At 47.0% G+C, this 17,315-nt stretch overlaps 1 protein-coding gene, 1 non-coding gene and 2 pseudogenes across 2 annotated transcripts in view; all 4 read right to left on the bottom strand.

The window, feature by feature from the left end:
• RRP12 (ribosomal RNA processing 12 homolog) overlaps positions 1–17,315 on the bottom strand; it is a 210,120-nt gene that overhangs the window by 77,501 nt on the left and 115,304 nt on the right. Inside the window, exons 16-17 of the mRNA XM_063962348.1 lie at positions 534–598; positions 1–70 (exon numbers count right to left, since the gene is read on the bottom strand). The exon at positions 1–70 is cut by the window's left edge and continues 93 nt beyond it. Coding sequence (XP_063818418.1) covers positions 1–70; positions 534–598 — 135 coding nt within the window. The remainder of the gene's footprint in view (positions 71–533; positions 599–17,315) is intronic.
• LOC134899869 (U5 spliceosomal RNA) lies at positions 6,483–6,597 on the bottom strand. Its single transcript, XR_010173418.1, has one exon. It is a non-coding gene; the product is annotated as a U5 spliceosomal RNA (small nuclear RNA).
• Positions 8,232–8,339, bottom strand: LOC134899929 (U5 spliceosomal RNA; annotated as a pseudogene).
• On the bottom strand, positions 13,756–13,844 carry LOC134899940 (U5 spliceosomal RNA; annotated as a pseudogene).

Raw genomic sequence — 17,315 nt, 5'->3', positions numbered from 1 at the left:
GTGCAATCCCCTTGAAAGAGTCCACGACGTCTACAGGTTTGGTGCAGAATCCCGGTAACATGGTCCAGATCTGGGAAATAAAGTGTGGATCAGTATTCCTAAAGTGCCGTTTAAGAACAGTGTAAACATTATCCGTTAAAGAACTCTGTGGATAGATCAATGTTAAACTGTTACGGGGGACATTCTTAATTCCATTGTGACGTGTCCGTTTCACAGTGAACAACTTTTACCCACTGCACCCAAGCAACCTGAAGAAAAAGCATCTCTACATTAGTGGTAGCCAACGGACCAATCCCTAAGTACACAGATAGTGGATTAAAAATTCTAATTTGGACCCATTTATTTAATGGATCTGCAGGTTTCAGGCGTTGTGTTTAACACCATGTACAGTATATTAACTGGCGAGATTGGGAAAGGCCACATTATTTGCTCCCCTAGTAGAAAGGGAACACAGTGTACAAAGCAATGTACAGCCAGGCATCTGATTACCAAAGCAGAATAGATGTGTTGTATAATGAACAGCGGAAGCTCACCTGCCATTGGAGAGTCTCATAGATTTTAGCCTCCAGGTTTCTCCCGGCCTGGGCAAGATCAACAGCTGGCAAAGTAAATATATGCATTAGAGAGAAAAAAAATGAACAAAATTCAAACGGGTAAATTCAATTCAGCACGGATTTAATAGCGACGGGAATTAGCTCCCTGTGCTATTTAATTCAGCGTGATGAGAAGCCCGACGAGAGGATTTCTTCACGCACCCTTCTGTGGTTGCAAGCAGAAATCCGACAAAAGTGCTGGCGCGATATATCGTTTTCTGCCCTTAGCACGGCAGAAAAGCATCGCGCTGGGCACTTAAGTCGGAGAACGCCGACAAACGCCCTGTTTAGTCAGTGAGAACCGTCCTGAATTGAATAGCACCGGAAGCTAATTCCTGGCGCCATTCAATCTGTGCTGAATTGAACTGACCCCAAAGACGTTTATCATTTGAGATGTAAAACCTCTAGATGTGATGTCCTTTACCAGACATGGTTATGTGGTCACAGATGTCAAACTCCTAACAGATAGAACTTTGACATTCTAAATCCTGGTGAGCCTCCGTTCTTCTGCTAGTTCTAAAGGGGCTTTGCTATAAGCCCACTCCCAGATAAATTCGAGGGGCTGGGAAAATAGGATTTTGGTACTTACCAGGTAAATCCTTTTCTTTGAATCCATAGGGGGCACTGGAGTACTCTTGGGATATGGACGGGCGTAGCCGAACAAAGGCACTGAATATTTAAATTTAGGACTCTCCCCCCCCTCCATATCCCCGAGTACCTCAGTGTACTCTCTCAGTGTTTTTTACTGAGCGAACAGGAACTATATAGAGAGGTTGACAATGGAGAATACCTATAACATAACGGACAACCACAATGTTGACCCATAACCTTACTGTCAACTAAACAGTTGACACCATAACCATAACATAACGGACAACAACAATGTTGACCCATAACCTTACTGTCAACTAAACAGTTGACACCATAACCGATAGAACTTTATAATTTGAACCAATCGGTGAAAATGTGTTACCATAAGCTCCTCTGAGCTTAATATCAATCAAGTAAAACTTGTTACCCTAAGCTCCCTTGAGCTTAAAACAACCCAGGTAAAACTGCTCTGGGTGGGCGTCCAGTGCCCCCTATGGATTCAAAGAAAAGGATTTACCTGGTAAGTACCAAAATCCTATTTTCTTTATCATCCACTAGGGGTCACTGGAGTACTCTTGGGACGTACCAAAGCTTCCCTCGTGGGCGGGAGAGCTGTTTGATACTTGTAACAGTAGGCAGGCCAAAGCTAGATGCTGATGGCGCCACCATTCATAACGTGTAAACGTGCACGGCTATGTAGCCGCGTCGTAGACGCTCCACGACCCGCTGGGTCTGACATTCCCACAGAACCTGTGGGATGAGCTATTACTGACGTAGGCGATTGTAACTTAGCCTTAAAGTAAGCCTGACTTGTAGTCATTATTATTATCCCACTGGATAATGTCTGCTGAGAAACTGGCTAACCCCAGTTGGCAGAATCATAGAGAACAAACAACGTATTGATATCACGTACTGTAGACATTCGGGACATATATAAACGCGTAATGCGTGTACCACATTCAGAATTCTAGAATGTGCTGTCCACACAGGAACCACTATTGGTATATTGATGTGAAGAATACGAAAGCGGAATTCGTCCGAAGATCTGCTTTGTCATGAGAAAACTCAAATACGGTGGCTTGGAATACAAGGCACCCAAATATGAAAACAAAACCCTTGCCGAAGCCAAGGCTAGAATAAAAATGTTTTCCAAAGTGAGAAACTTAATCCCCATTTGTTGTAAGGGTTCAAAATATGAAAACTGTAAGAAATCTGAACCCAACCTCAAGCCACCTGGCGCTGTAGGTGAGATAAATAGAATCTGAACTTTGGTGACACCTTGTATAACGGTGTGTACAGACGCAATAAAGACAAACGTCTTTGAAGATAAGTTTACTACACAGATACCTGCACCCTCCGTGCAAGTAAACGCAGTTTTCCATACCACCCCGTTTAACAGAATACGGATAACTTGAAGGATGATGTCGGAAACTTCCGAGGTTTACGACTTATGTAAGCACACGAAATTTTGTAATAATGAGCTGCCTTAAGCGGTCTACTAGCTCGTAACCTGGTTGGTATAACCGACACTGTAATGCTCTATTTCTTAAGAGGGCGGTTTGAACCCTCACCCCATCAACCGCAGCTGCGGTACATAGGTAATAGGTACATAGGTAACTATGGGTAAAAAAACGTTCCCTGATGTACCAGGTTGGACGTATTATGAGCGGCCCAAGATCGTGTGCAAGTATTCCTTGGAAATTCGAGAAGCAACTTCTCCGACACACATGAGATACCATCAGTATGACTGTGACGAACTGTCTTATGATCCGTTTTGACAACGGAGAGAGAGAGAGAGCAGCGGAAAATGGTGGAGCCAGATACACGATGCTGAATGACCACACGAATGTGAGAGACTCCACCGCCACTGCCCTTGTGATCTGTTGTTTTGTACACATACTGAGCTTTTGTAATTGTGGCGAGATACCATCATGTATACCTGAGGGTAACCCCCTTCTGTGGACTCACATATGAAACACCTCTGGATTTAATGTCCAGTTTTCAGGATCCAAATTCTGACGGGTGAGATCATCTGTCTAACAGATGTCCACTCACGGAATAATCTCTTGACATTTTCACATAATGGTGTTCTGAGCCATTGAGGATTGGAGTTACCTGCCGCATTGCCATGCGGCTTTTTTGTTCTCTGTATGCAACTGCCGTTGCGTTGTCTGACTGCCCGTGGTCAGACTGAAAGCGAAGCATGTAGTGCATTGTAAAATTCACGTAGTTCCAGGACATTTATCGACAGCAATCTATCGTGTTTTAGAACCTCTGTCGCTGATTTTTTGTAAACTACAACTCCTGAACCTCTGCGACTCTCGTCCAGACACCCTCGCCCCTCTGTGGGAACCGCGAGTGAAGGGCGGCGAACTAAATCGCTTTAAAACGCATTATTATCTTAACTAGGTGAATACACCAATGTACCGTTAGTGTGCGTGAATTGCACTAATTACTAGATGTACATTTGTTCTTGCTGGTGTAGTAGGTAAATGCTTTGAATTACCGTATTTATAATCTTACCTAGGAATTGTGAACGTGATCTGCCACCGCAGTATACATTAGTAGCGCAAGTTAGAGGAACTTTGTTGATACAGAGTTCTTATGAGCAGATCATCTAAGATAGAGAAACTCTGTTGCGACAGAGTTCTTATGTGAGATGAACTATCATCTTCCAACATCACTTTGGTAAATACCAGAGTATAAGAAACGGTAGACCTGAAATGGTTAATGGTTGTGGCGATTTGCAAACGCTAAAACCTGTGATGAACAAACCGGAATGGGTATATCTGCATTGTGCAGATCAAGTGCAAGTATGCAATTTTGTGGCTCCAATCTGCCAATACTAACCGCAGCAAATCTATTTTCAAACTGCAGTAAGTGACTTGCTGATTGAAACTGCGACGTAGCTGTATGGTTTTGTTACCCCAAACAGAGGGGAATAAGCAACCCTGACTCTGTTGTTGTACTACTGCCTGTATTATAAAGACAGCTGAAAACCCAGCAGAGACCAAATGACTACCTGCCAAACCGTTCGACTGAGGCAGTCATGTCCTTTAATTTGTAACTAGCTGAGACCTCCATGAGTTGAAGTCTGGAAACCCCGCAAAAGTAACATGTAAAGACGCGCTTCCACAATTGGAAAATAGGATTTTGGTACTTACCAGGTAAATCCTTTTCTTTGAATCCATAGGGGGCACTGGAGTACTCTTGGGATATGGACGGGCGTAGCCGAACAAGGGCACTGAATATTTAAATTCAGGACCCTCCCCCCCCTCCATATCCCCGAGTACCTCAGTGTACGACCTCAGTGTTTTTTACTGAGCGAACAGGAACGATATAGAGAGGTTGACAATGGAGAATACCTATAACATAACGGACAACACAATGTTGACCCATAACCTTACTGTCAACTAAACAGTTGACACCATAACCGATAGAACTTTATAATTTGAACCAATCGGTGAAAATGTGTTACCATAAGCTCCTCTGAGCTTAATATCAATGAAGTAAAACTTGTTACCCTAAGCTCCCTTGAGCTTAAAACAACCCCGGTAAAACTGCTCTGGGTGGGCGTCCAGTGCCCCCTATGGATTCAAAGAAAAGGATTTACCTGGTAAGTACCAAAATCCTATTTTCTTTATCATCCACTAGGGGTCACTGGAGTACTCTTGGGACGTACCAAAGCTTCCCTCGTGGGCGGGAGAGCTGTTTGATACTTGTAACAGTAGGCAGCCCAAAGCTAGATGCTGATGGCGCCACCATTTATAACGTGTAAACGTGCACAAACATGGTGCACATGAAGGCTATATAGCCGCGTTTTAGACACTCCACGACCCACTGGGTCTGACATTCCCACAGAACCTGTGGGATGAGCTATTACTGACGTAGGCGATTGTAACTTAGCCTTAAAGTAAACCTGACTTGTAGTCATTATTATTACCCAACTGGATAATGTCTGCTAAGAAACTGGCTAACCCCAGTTGGCAGTATCATAGAGAACAAACAACGTATTCATATCACGTACTGTTGACGTTCGGGACATATATAAACGCGTAATGCGTGTACCACATTCAGAATTCTAGAATGTGCTGTCCACACAGGAACCCCTATTGGTATATTGATGTGAAGAATACGAAAGCGTGATTCGTCCGAAGATCTGCTTTGTCATGAGAAAACTCAAATACGGTGGCTTGGAATACAAGGCACCCAAATATGAAAACAAAACCCTTGCCGAAGCCAAGGCTATAAGAAAATTGTTTTCCAAAGTGAGAAACTTAATTCCCATTTGTTGAAAGGGTTCAAAATATGAAAACTGTAAGAAATCTGAACCCAACTTCAAGTCGCCTGGCGCTGTAGGTGGGATAAATAGAGTGTGAACTTTGATGACACCTTGTAGAAAGATGTGTACAGACGCCAATAGAGGCAAACGTCTTTGAAAATAAGTTTACCACACAGATACCTGCACTCTTCGTGCAGATCAACGCAGTTTTCCATTCCACCCCGTTTAACAGAATACGGGTTACTTGAAGGATGATGTTGGAAACTTCCGAGGTTTACAACCTATGTAAGCCCACGAAATTTTGTAAAAATGAGCTGCCTTAAACGGCTTACTATTTCGTAACATGGTTAGTATAACCGATACTGTAATGCTCAATTTCTTAAGAGGGCGGTCTGCACCCTCACCCCGTCAACCGCAGCTGCGGTACATAGATAATAGGTACATAGGTAACTATGGGTAAACTAACGTTCCCTGATGTAACAGGCTGGACGTATTATGAGCGGGCCAAGATCGTGTGCAAGTATTCCTTGAAAATTCGAGAAGCAAACTTCTCCGAAACCCATGAGCTACCACCAGTATGACTGTGACAAACTGTCTTATGAGCCGTTTTGACAACGGAGAGAGCAGCGGAAACTGGTGGAGCCAGATACACGATGCTGAATGACCACATGAATGTGAGAGACTCCACCGCCACTGCCCTTGTGATCTGTTTTGTACACATACTGAGCTTTTGTAATTGTGGCGAGATGCCATCATGTATACTTGAGGGTAACCCCCTTCTGTGGACTCACATATGAAACACCTCTGGATTTAATGTCCAGTTTTCAGGATCCAAATCCTGACGGGTGAGATCCTCTGTCTAACAGATGTCCACTCACGTAATGATCTCTTGACATTTTCACATAATGGTGTTCTAAGCCATTGAGGATTTGAGTCACATGCCGCATTACCATGCGGCTTTTTGGTTCTCACTGGTTGTTGTGTATGCAACTGCCGTTGCCTTGTTTGACTGCTTAAGGCCAGCGTGAGACAGGCATCAAACATTTACCTGAAACTCATGGTTGTTCCTCTCCACAGAAATCTTTAGTAAAAGGCGAAAGATTTATTCGTTCTGAAGAGAAACCAGAGTATATACCTGGTCAGACTGAAAGCGAATCATGTATTGCATTGTAAAATGCACAGAGTTCTAGGACCTTTATCGACAGCAATCTTTGTTGCTGATTTTAACTACAAATCCTGACCCTCTGCGACTGTCGTCCAGAGTATATGCACCCTTTTCCCTCTGTGGGAAACGCGAGTGAAGGGTGGCGAACTAAATTGAAAACACAACTTTATTCTTAATAGGTGAATACACCAATGTACCGCTAGTGTGCGTGTTTTGCACTAATTACTAGACGTACATTTGTTATTGCTGGTGTAGTAGGTAAAAGTCTTTGATTTACCGTATTTATCATCTTACCTAGGCATTGACATCGTTTAGACGGAATTAGATGTGATTGTTTTCGAACTTGATCTGCTACCGCAGTATACCTTAGTAGCGCAAGTTAAAGGAACTTTGTTGAGACAGAGTTCTTATGTGAGATGAGCTATCATCCCAACCTCACTTTGGTAAATACCCAAAGCGATAAGCAACGGTAGACATGAAATGGTTAATGGTTGTGGCGATTTGCAACCGCTAGAACCTGTGAAGAACAAACCGGACTGGGTAAATACGCATTCAAATGCAATTATGCAATTGTGTGGCTCCAATAAGCAAATACTAACCGCAGAAAATCCATTTTCTAACTGTAGTAAATGACTTGCTGATTGATATTGCAACGGAGCTGTTTGGTTTTGCTCAAACAGAGGGGAATAAGTAACTCTGACTCTGTTGGCGTACTACTGCCTGGTTTATAAACCTGCAAAGACTAAATGACAACCTGCCAACCGTTCGACAGAGGCAGTTTTGTCCTTTAAGCTGTAAATAGCTGAGACCTGTATGAGTTGAAGTCCTGAAACCTCGCAAATGTAACATGTAAATACGCGCTTCCACAATTGTAAAAGAAGTCATCAAACCACTGGCTTGCTGACTGTAACGTCCTGTCGTTACAAGGCGTGACTGTTCCTCATAAAGGGATAAAACGCCGTTACAAATATACTGTATGCGGTAATGGCTGAATATCATAAAGGGATAAAATACCGTTACAAGTATATCAAATTTATGAGCAAACAAGCTCTGGCCTTGTCGCGCTTAACTAGCGACAATGAAATTAACCGGCGTTAGCAGAAGCTTTACAGATATACTCTGCAGCTTCTTTTACCAGTGATCGTCATTGTTTGATACATAGATTCTAGTGACCCAAATGTATCCTGGGTTTTTATAATGTTTGAAAGAAAATCATCTAGCAATGGCGGATCGCGTCCTTTTGGAAACGATTATGTATGGTTGTTAACAACCCCCCCGCACTATCTGAGTGCTGGTCTAATGTACCCTTCTCACTCGTAGTTATAATTTGACATAGAATCGAGTGAAATAAACACTCTGGTACCCAAAGGGAAATTGGCCCTTTGGAAGACTGTCTTTTGTTAGGGCTGGCGGAGTCATTCCGAGACTCCGATGTTACCGCTCTTTTAATTTGAATTGCCAATGTTAACATAGGATTTTTAAAATTATTTTTAGTCTGCACTATAGCCTTACTCGCTATGTAGACAGACACCATAAAATAATAGGCAATAGACAGACACTTGCACGACTTAATGAAGTTATTATGTGTCATATATATATATGTTATTGCTGAACAGCATATTCATATGAAACTCAAGCTTGTTTCTCTCTACGGAAATCTTTAGCAAAAAACGAAAGATTTATTCGATATGAAGAGAAATCAAAGTATTCTTTATGTGAAAAGCAGTTCACATGGGCATATGAAACCCCAACCAAATTCCTACTAACTTCCCTGCGCCTCTGGTGGCTGAGAGATGTAGGGCAGGAATGTTCTAGAATTAAGTAGAAATACAGATTACATGGCTGACTTATGTGAAAACTGAACCAAAAAATTCCCACTAACACCCCTGCGCCTCCTTGTGGAGTATAGGTGTATGGGCGGAATGTTCTGGAATTATAACCTGTAAGAACAGCAATGATTAAAATGACCGTCATGCCATGCTTCCACTGAAAATCACAGGACAGGTTACCTGCTGCAGCGTTAATATATAGGCTTAATAGCCTATTATACATTAAATATAGGCTTAATAGCCTATTCTACAGTTACAGGCCTATTATACAGTAAAATCCGTGCAGTTTACAATACATTATGCAGCCTTATGCTTTAGTTAGCCTTCCAGTTATTTCATTAACTGTTTAAACACTAAGCAGTCTCTTAACCCATGCAGCCTTCTGCTGCTATGGGCTTTACTCAACACTGCCTGCAGTGAATTGTATTATTTCCAACATATCTTATTCCCAAGCAGCCTTTGCTGCTGCTATGGGTCAATAACTTGTTTAAAACTGAGCAGTCTCTTATTTAAAACTGAGCAGTCTCTTAACCCATGCAGCCTTTGCTGCTGCTATGGGCTTTACTCACCGTCACCCCCCCGCAGCCGCGCTGCTTGTGATGTAGCTTCTCCCTGTGCAGCGCCGGAAGCGAGTGCAGGGAGCTTGGGGAAACCCGGGGAGCGCTGGTATAGTGCGCCGGGGAGCCCTAGGAACGGGCGGCGCCTCATACAGCAGTGGCCGGGTGCAGCGCTGGAAGAGCGGCCGGCGTCTTTAGTGACGTACGGCCGCTCGGAGCTTTAGACCCGGGTACGCAGAGTGGCTGCTTGGGCGGCGCTCGCGTACAGTGGCTGGGAGAGCGGCCGGCGTCTGAGTGACGTGCGGCCGCTCGGTTACCGTGCTGGGAGAGCGGCCGGCGTCTGAGTGACGTGCGGCCGCTCGGTTACCGTGCTGGGAGAGCGGCCGGCGTCTGAGTGACGTGCGGCCGCTCGGTTACAGTGGCAGAGTACTGGTACAGTGGCTGGGAGAGCGGCCGGCGTCTGTGAGTGACGTGCGGCCGCTCTCTCGTTCAGCGGGGTCCTCTGTAAGCGGCGGGCAAAGCGGCGGTAAAAATAAAGGCTTTTCCCACACAGCAGGGCGGCAGCGTGAGCTGACCGCCCTGACCCCCCCCCACCATACCTTGCAGTGTCGCACTTCTGTAAGCTCCGTCCAGATTGTGACGGGGCTTCCATCCTGGCTGTGACGGGGCTTCTTACTGTAAGCACCGTCCAGTTTTCAGCTCTCCTCCTGGCTGTGACGGGGCTTGTAATCTCCGTCCAGTTGCAGTAGGAGACAGTCTGCCTGTGGCTGTGAGGGTGCTCTTTGTGAGGACCGACACGCCATGCGCTGCCTTGTAGCGCCTGTGGCTGTGAGGGTGCTCTTTGTGAGGACCGACACGCCATTCGCTGCCCGTGCAGCGGCACTATCCCGGACCCATGTTTTTCCAGAAACTGGGAAGGGATGTGCTAAGTGTAAAAATAAAAAGTAAAAATAAAAATTTAAAAATAAAAATCCAAGTGTGGATATACCACAAGCCTTGTTCGTGCTGTGAGCACCGAAAAAACACTGAGGTCGTACACTGAGGTACTCGGGGATATGGAGGGGGGGGAGGGTCCTGAATTTAAATATTCAGTGCCCTTGTTCGGCTACGCCCGTCCATATCCCAAGAGTACTCCAGTGACCCCTAGTGGATGATAAAGAAAAGAGGTCATCAAGCCACTGGCTTGCTGACTGTAGCGTCCTGTCGTTACAAGGCGTGAGTGTTTTGTACCACCGCCTTGAAAAACTGAAGTCTAAAGGAATTAAACGCCGGCACAAGTATTCCGTTTTGATACTGGATGCGGTAATGGCTGAATATCAAATTTAGGACCAACAAGCTGTGGCCTTGTCGTGCTGAACTAGCGACGATGAAAAGTGAGAATCGAAGTACCGTCGTTAGAAGAGGCTTTACAGATATACTCTGCAGCTTCTTTTAACAGTAATGTCATTGTTTCCATACATAGTCTAGTGACCCAAATGTTTCTTGGGTCTTTATAATGTTTGACACAGACGCATTTACCAATGGCGGATGGCGTCATCTTGGAAACGATTAAATAGTGGTCAAAGTCTACTAAGTGTAACAATGGAGACATTGACTCACTGTAATTTATCAATGTATGTTGGCAACAACCCCGCACTATCTGAGTGCTGGTCTAATGTACCCTTCTCACTCGTAGTTATCGGTGTGAGATTTGACATAGAATCGTGCATTAAATTATAAGACCAGTTAAATAAACACTATGGTACCCAAAGGGAAATTGGCCCTTTGGAAAGACTGTCTTTTGTTAGAGCTGGCGGAATAACTTCCGAGACTCCGATGTTTATTTGAATTGCCATTAAAATAGGACTTGAAAATTATTTTTAGTCTGCGCTAGCCTTACTCGCTATGCAGACAGACACCACAATAGGCAACGGACAGCCATTGCACGCCTTATGACGTTATCATGTCATATATATATTTTATTGCTGAACAGCATATTAATATTAAACTCATGGGGGTATATGCAATAGCGGGCGAATCGCGGCATTAGATCCGCCTCTGTGTGATTCGCCCGCTATCGCCAGCTGCAGCCCTGTCGCCGGGACCCTGGTTTCACTATATTCAATGTAAAACAGATTCGCCCCTCCCGCAGGCGGATTCCGGCCAATCGGCGAGCAGTGGGCGTGCTGAATTCGCCTTCCTGCCCAATTGCTGGAACGGTAAAATCTGTGAAAAAAATGGCGTGGGGTCCCCCCTCCAAAGCATAACCAGCCTCGGGCTCATTGAGCTGGTCCTGGTTCTAAAAATCCGGGGGAAAAATTGACAGGGGATCCCCCGTATTTTTAAAACCAGCACCGGGCTCTGCGCCTGATGCTGGTGCCAAAAATACGGGGGACAAAACGAGTAGGGGTCCCCCGTATTTTTAACACCAGCATCGGGCTCCACTAGCTGGACAGATAATGCCACAGCCGGGGGTCACTTTTATGCCGTGCCCTGCGGCCGTGGCATTAAATATCCAACTAGTCACCCCTGGCCGGGGTACCCTGGGGGAGTGGGGACCCCTTCAATCAAGGGGTCCCCCCCCCCCAGCCACCCAAGGGCCAGGGGTGAAGCCCGAGGCTGTCCCCCCCCCATCCAATGGGCTGCGGATGGGGGGGCTGATAGCCTTTGTGTAAAAAAAAAAGATTGTTTTTTCCATTAGTACTACAAGTCCCAGCAAGCCTCCCCCGCAAGCTGGTACTTGGAGAACCACAAGTACCAGCATGCGGGAGAAAAACGGGCCCGCTGGTACCTGTAGTACTACTGGGAAAAAAATACCCAAATAAAAACAGGACACACACACCTTGATAGTAAAACTTTATTTCATACACCGACACACACATACTTACCTGTGTTGACACGCCGACTGCAACGATCTCCGACGATCCGAGGGTACCTGTCAAAAAATTATACTCACCTTCCAGCGTCCGTCCAGAGGTCCAGGTCCAGGGGTATATCCACGTACTTTGTAAAATAAAAAAACGATCACGGTCCACCGGACTAGAAAGGAGTGTAATGTTTTCACATTACACTCCTTTCTCCCGAATGTCGGGACGTCACGTGACTCCCTGTCACTGACGTCCCTTCAGCCAATCAGGAAGCGCTACTGCCGTGGCGCTCAGCTGATTGGCTGGACGCCGTCTGTACACTGACAGCGCCTCGCACAGCTCCCTCCATTACTTTCAATGGTGGGAACTTAGCGGCTAGCGGTGGGGTCACCCGCCGGTCAGCCGCTGACCGGCGGGTGACCTCACCGCTAGCCGCTAAGTTCCCACCATTGAATATAATGGAGGGAGCTGTGCGATGCGCTGTCACAGCGATCAGCCAATCAGGTGAGTGCAACGAAGTTGCGCTTCCTGATTGGCTTAGAGACCTGTCAGTGACAACTGTCACTGACAGATCTTAATCGTGGAAAGGTGTCCCATGTGTCAGCATGGGACACCTTTCAGTCCGTTATGGAGCGGGTAAATGCGTTTTATTATTTTGCCAAGTACGTGGATTTATCTCTGGAGCCTGGTTAAGGTGAGTATATTGAACTTTGCTTTTCAGGTACCCCGGGATTCTACATGGAGAAGAGGACCGATGTCGGCGTGTGAACACAGGTAAGTATGTGTGTGTCGGCAGTGTGTAATAAAGTTTTACTGTCGACGGTGTCTGTGTCCTGTTTTTATTTGGGTATTTTTTTTCCAGTAGTACTACAGGTACCAGCGGGCCCGTTTTTCTCCCGCATGCTGGTACTTGTGGTTCTCCAAGTACCAGCTTGCGGGGGAGGCTTGCTGGGACTTGTAGTACTAATGGAAAAAACAATATCTTTTTTTTGAACACAAAAAGGCTATCAGCCCTCCCATCCGCAGCCCATTGGATGGGGGGGGACAGCCTCGGGCTTCACCCCTGGCCCTTGGGTGGCTGGGGGGGGGGGACCCCTTGATTGAAGGGGTCCCCACTCCCCCAGGGTACCCCGGCCAGGGGTGACTAGTTGGATATTTAATGCCACGGCCGCAGGGCACGGCATAAAAGTGACCCCCGGCTGTGGCATTATCTGTCCAGCTAGTGGAGCCCGATGCTGGTGTTAAAAATACGGGGGACCCCTACTCGTTTTGTCCCCCGTATTTTTGGCACCAGCATCAGGCGCAGAGCCCGGTGCTGGTTTTAAAAATACGGGGGATCCCCTGTCATTTTTTTCCCCGCATTTTTAGAACCAGGACCAGCTCAATGAGCCCGAGGCTGGTTATGCTTTGGAGGGGGGACCCCACGCCATTTTTTTTTCGGATTTTACCGTTCCAGCAATAAAAAAAAAAAAAAAAAAAAAAAAATATTTTAAAAAATATATAAATAATATTTGTGCCTCCCCAAAAAAAAAAAAAGTACCTAATCCCTTCTAATATAAATAGATCTGCTATTCCCCAAAAAAAAAACACCAAAAAAAACATGTTTAAAATTTTTTTATTTGTTTTCACCCTCCAAAGTGTGGCGGATGGAAAATCGCGAATTTGCTGTCTAAAAGCACTGCAGGCGAATTTCCAAACTTGAATTGAATATGCTGGAGGCGAATTGCAGCATCTGTACCATTGCAGAAAAGGCGAATTCGGAAAAACGCGAATTGAGAAAAGGCGAATTTTGACGGGCCGTTTTTTTGCGAAAAATGACTGCACTGCATAGGCGAATTGATTTTTGGAGGCGAAAACGGCCCGGAATTCGCCTTTTTTGCCGATTCGCCCGCTATTGCATATACCCCATGGTTGTTTCTCTCTACGGAAATCTTTAGTAAAAACCGAAAGATTTATTGGCTGTGAAGAGAAACCAGAGTAATCTTTATGTGAAAAGCAGTTCACATGGCATATGAAACCCGAACCAAATTCCTACTAACACCCCTGCGCCTCTGGTGGCTTAGAGATGTAGGGCAGGAATGTTCTAGAATTATGTAAAAATACAGTTTACATGGCTAACTTATGCTGACCAAAAATTCCCCCTAACACCCCTGCGCCTCTGGTGGCTTAGAGATGTAGGGCAGGAATGTTCCAGAATTACAAACTGGAAAACAACAGGAAGCATGGTTAAAATGGCCCCTTTGCCATGCTGACCGTGATAATCACAGAACAAATTACAAATGTTCCCGTGTTAATCTAGCCTATTATACAGTATAATCACAGGCCGGGTACAACACATGCTCTATGAATAAATATATATATATATTCCAGACATTAATATATTTATACAGCATCAATATAGGCTCAATAGCCTTTTTACAATGTTAATAACAGCCATTAATATATAGGCTCAAAAGCCTATTATACTGCTACATCACAGACAGTAATATAGATTTAATAGCCCATTACTATCAGGCCATCCTTATAAATATCTTATACATATATTTAACCTGGCAACTTCCACCGGGTCTCTTCCCCCCACCGTCTCTGTACTGAGACAGAGAGCTGCGGCGGCCGACAGCCTTTGTCATCACCTGCACTGAGGTCTGCTGTGGCCGTTGTGAGGGCGCCTGAGTGGGGAGAGCAGCGGCGTGCCTGGAGCGCTTTCCACCGCTGGGAAACACGGACGCCGGACGGAGCGGCTGATAAATATGGTTTTCCCCCTGCTCTGCTGTGTCTGAGTGGGGAGAGCAGCCACGTGCTGTGCGGCCGGACGAAGCTGCGGCCGAACGGAGCGCTCACCGTCTTTGTCAGACCTTGTGCGGAGCGGCTGCGCATAGCGCGTCTGAGCTCCCCCTGCTGTGCTGCCGGACGGAGCTCAGTATGAGCGCGAGGCATGTTAACCCCTACATAGCGGGGCGGCAGCCTGCGCTGACCGCCCCGTTCCCCAGCCTACCTTCCTTGCGACGCTGTAACTCCTGGCTGTGACGGGGCTTCTTGTGTGTAAGCTCCGTCCAGTTTCAGTGAAGTGAGTCATGGCTGTGACGGGGCTTCTTCTGTGTAAGCTCCGTCCAGTCTTCATTGATGTGACTCATGGTTGTTTCAGTGTGAGTCATTCTGTAGTCCTGGCTGCAACGGAGCTTCTTTGTGTAAGCTCCGTTCAGCTTTGTAGTCCTGGCTGTGACGGGGCTTCTATGTGTAAGCTCCGTCCAGCTCCAGTCAGCGTCCCAGTGATCTATGGCTGCGACGGGCTTCTTTTGTGCAAGCCCGTCCAGCTCTCTAGTCCTGGCTGCTCTTTTAGAAGCAGTGAGCTGTCTGTGGCTGTGAGGGTGCTCTTTGTGAGGACCGACACGCCATGCTGTCTGTGGCTGTGAGGGTGCTCTTTGTGAGGACCGACACGCCATGCGCTGCCCCTGCAGCGGCACTATCCCGGACCCATGTTTTTCCAGAAACTGGGAAGGGATGTGCTATGTGTAAAAATAAAAATTAAAAATAAAAATCCAAGTGTGGGTATACCACAAGCCGATGTTCGTGCTGTGAGCACCGAAAAAACACTGAGAGAGTACACTGAGGTACTCGGGGATATGGAGGGGGGGGAGAGTCCTAAATTTAAATATTCAGTGCCTTTGTTCGGCTACGCCCGTCCATATCCCAAGAGTACTCCAGTGACCCCTAGTGGATGATAAAGAAAAGGGGTGGGCCGTAGTCAACCAAGCACAAGCAATTTCTCTGTACACATGCTTCTCTCAAACATGTTTAAGAACACTACAGTGTGGGTGGCTTCGACGGACATGGAGTAGCACACAGACTGTGTCTCTCTCCAGCTATTATATCCTGCCCAACATCCTGTGTCCCCCCCTGGGCCTGCAATCCGCCCCAATACCAGCACTATAATGTGGGGGTGCCCCTGGGCCGCTCTGAGACCCGTCAGCAAGCTATCCGCTGCAGTGGAGTGAATATAGTGTGCGGGGACCCTGGACCTGCTACTGCACGTGGGACGCCGCCATCCTGCTGCCCGCACCGAGACCTGCATCCGGCTCCCGCCCTGAGCGCTGCTCACCAGGTCCGCGGCTTCCCCTCTGTTGTTGCTGGGGACGCTGTGGCGGGCGCCTCTCCTCTCGTGCTCCGGACGACGAGCGCTCCCCCAGCCGCTGCATCACCACGTGACCCGCCGCCGCTCTCCCTGCTCGCTCCGGCGGCCCCAGCCCGTACCTCCGGCTCCTGCACTGTGCTATGCCGCTGGGGAGGAGGTGCACGGCACGGCTGGATTCTATAAGTGCCTGTGCCCTCCCCATACTACTGCTGCCTTGCTGAACTCTGCTCCATTAGGATAAGGAGCAGTGATATTAACCCCTGCAGATCCTGTGATACGCTGGTCAACCTCAGCTTCCTAGCACACACTCCATTTCAACTTATTGTCCCTCATATGCTGGGAGGGGAGGAAAGTTTTCTTTATCCTGCTGCAATTATTTCTTCTGTGCTAACAGAGGTTTCTGATATTCTACACGGTCACTGATCAGTTTTGGTATACTGTACTTACCCGCAAGCAGCGACTGGATAATTCTGATATACTACATTCAGTCATTATTGGCCGTCCCTGGACAGTTCTTGATATACTATTTAATATACTTCTTGCCTCCTGCCGCACGCTCGGTTATAATGGTCAAACCGCATCAGTCTGCCGCGGCGAAGTTGGAGAAGTATGTCAGAAATCCGCCGACGCGGTCCCAACAGAGTGGGGAGATGCAGCCGACCTCTGCGCCGCCTTCTCCGTCAGCTGGCTCCTCATCTGCGGATGCCACCGATGCTGCTCTGCAAAAGGTGCTGGATGCGGTCACGGCCAGTGGAGCCCGCTTGGCCGACAGGATCGGTCAGGTCCAGTCGGATTTATCCATTATACACCAGGACCTTCAACGGGTGCGAGAGAGGGTCGGTGAGGTTGAGACGCGCACCTCCACGCTGGAAGACACGGTTACGCCTCTTGGTAGACGCACTTCTGCTCTGGAGTCTCAGATGCTGGATGTACATAGAAAGATGACTGATATGGAGGGGAGGTTGTGGCGGAACAATGTCCGTTTCGTCGGACTCCCGGAGAAAGAAGAGGGTGCCTCCCCTGAAAAATTTCTTGAACGTTGGCTGTTGGATGTATTTGGAGCGGAGGAGTTCACTTCACACTTCGCAGTGGAACGCGCCCATAGGGTCCCGATGCGCCCATTACCTCCAGGGGCACCTCCCCGTACGTTTATTGCCAAACTCCTCCATTACCGGGATAGAGACGTGATTCTGAGACTGGCCCGCACCAAGGGCCCCCTTACGTGGAAAGGTTCCCCAGTTTCAGTCTTTCCGGATTTTGCTGTCGATGTCCAGAAGGATAGAGCTCAGTTTGTCCCTGTGAAACGCAGGCTGCGAGAAT

This window comes from Pseudophryne corroboree, chromosome 3 (genome assembly GCF_028390025.1).
Source record: "Pseudophryne corroboree isolate aPseCor3 chromosome 3, aPseCor3.hap2, whole genome shotgun sequence".
Taxonomy (NCBI): domain Eukaryota; kingdom Metazoa; phylum Chordata; class Amphibia; order Anura; family Myobatrachidae; genus Pseudophryne; species Pseudophryne corroboree.
Note: the sequence above shows the minus strand (reverse complement) of the source record. Positions and strands in the feature narration are given on the sequence as shown.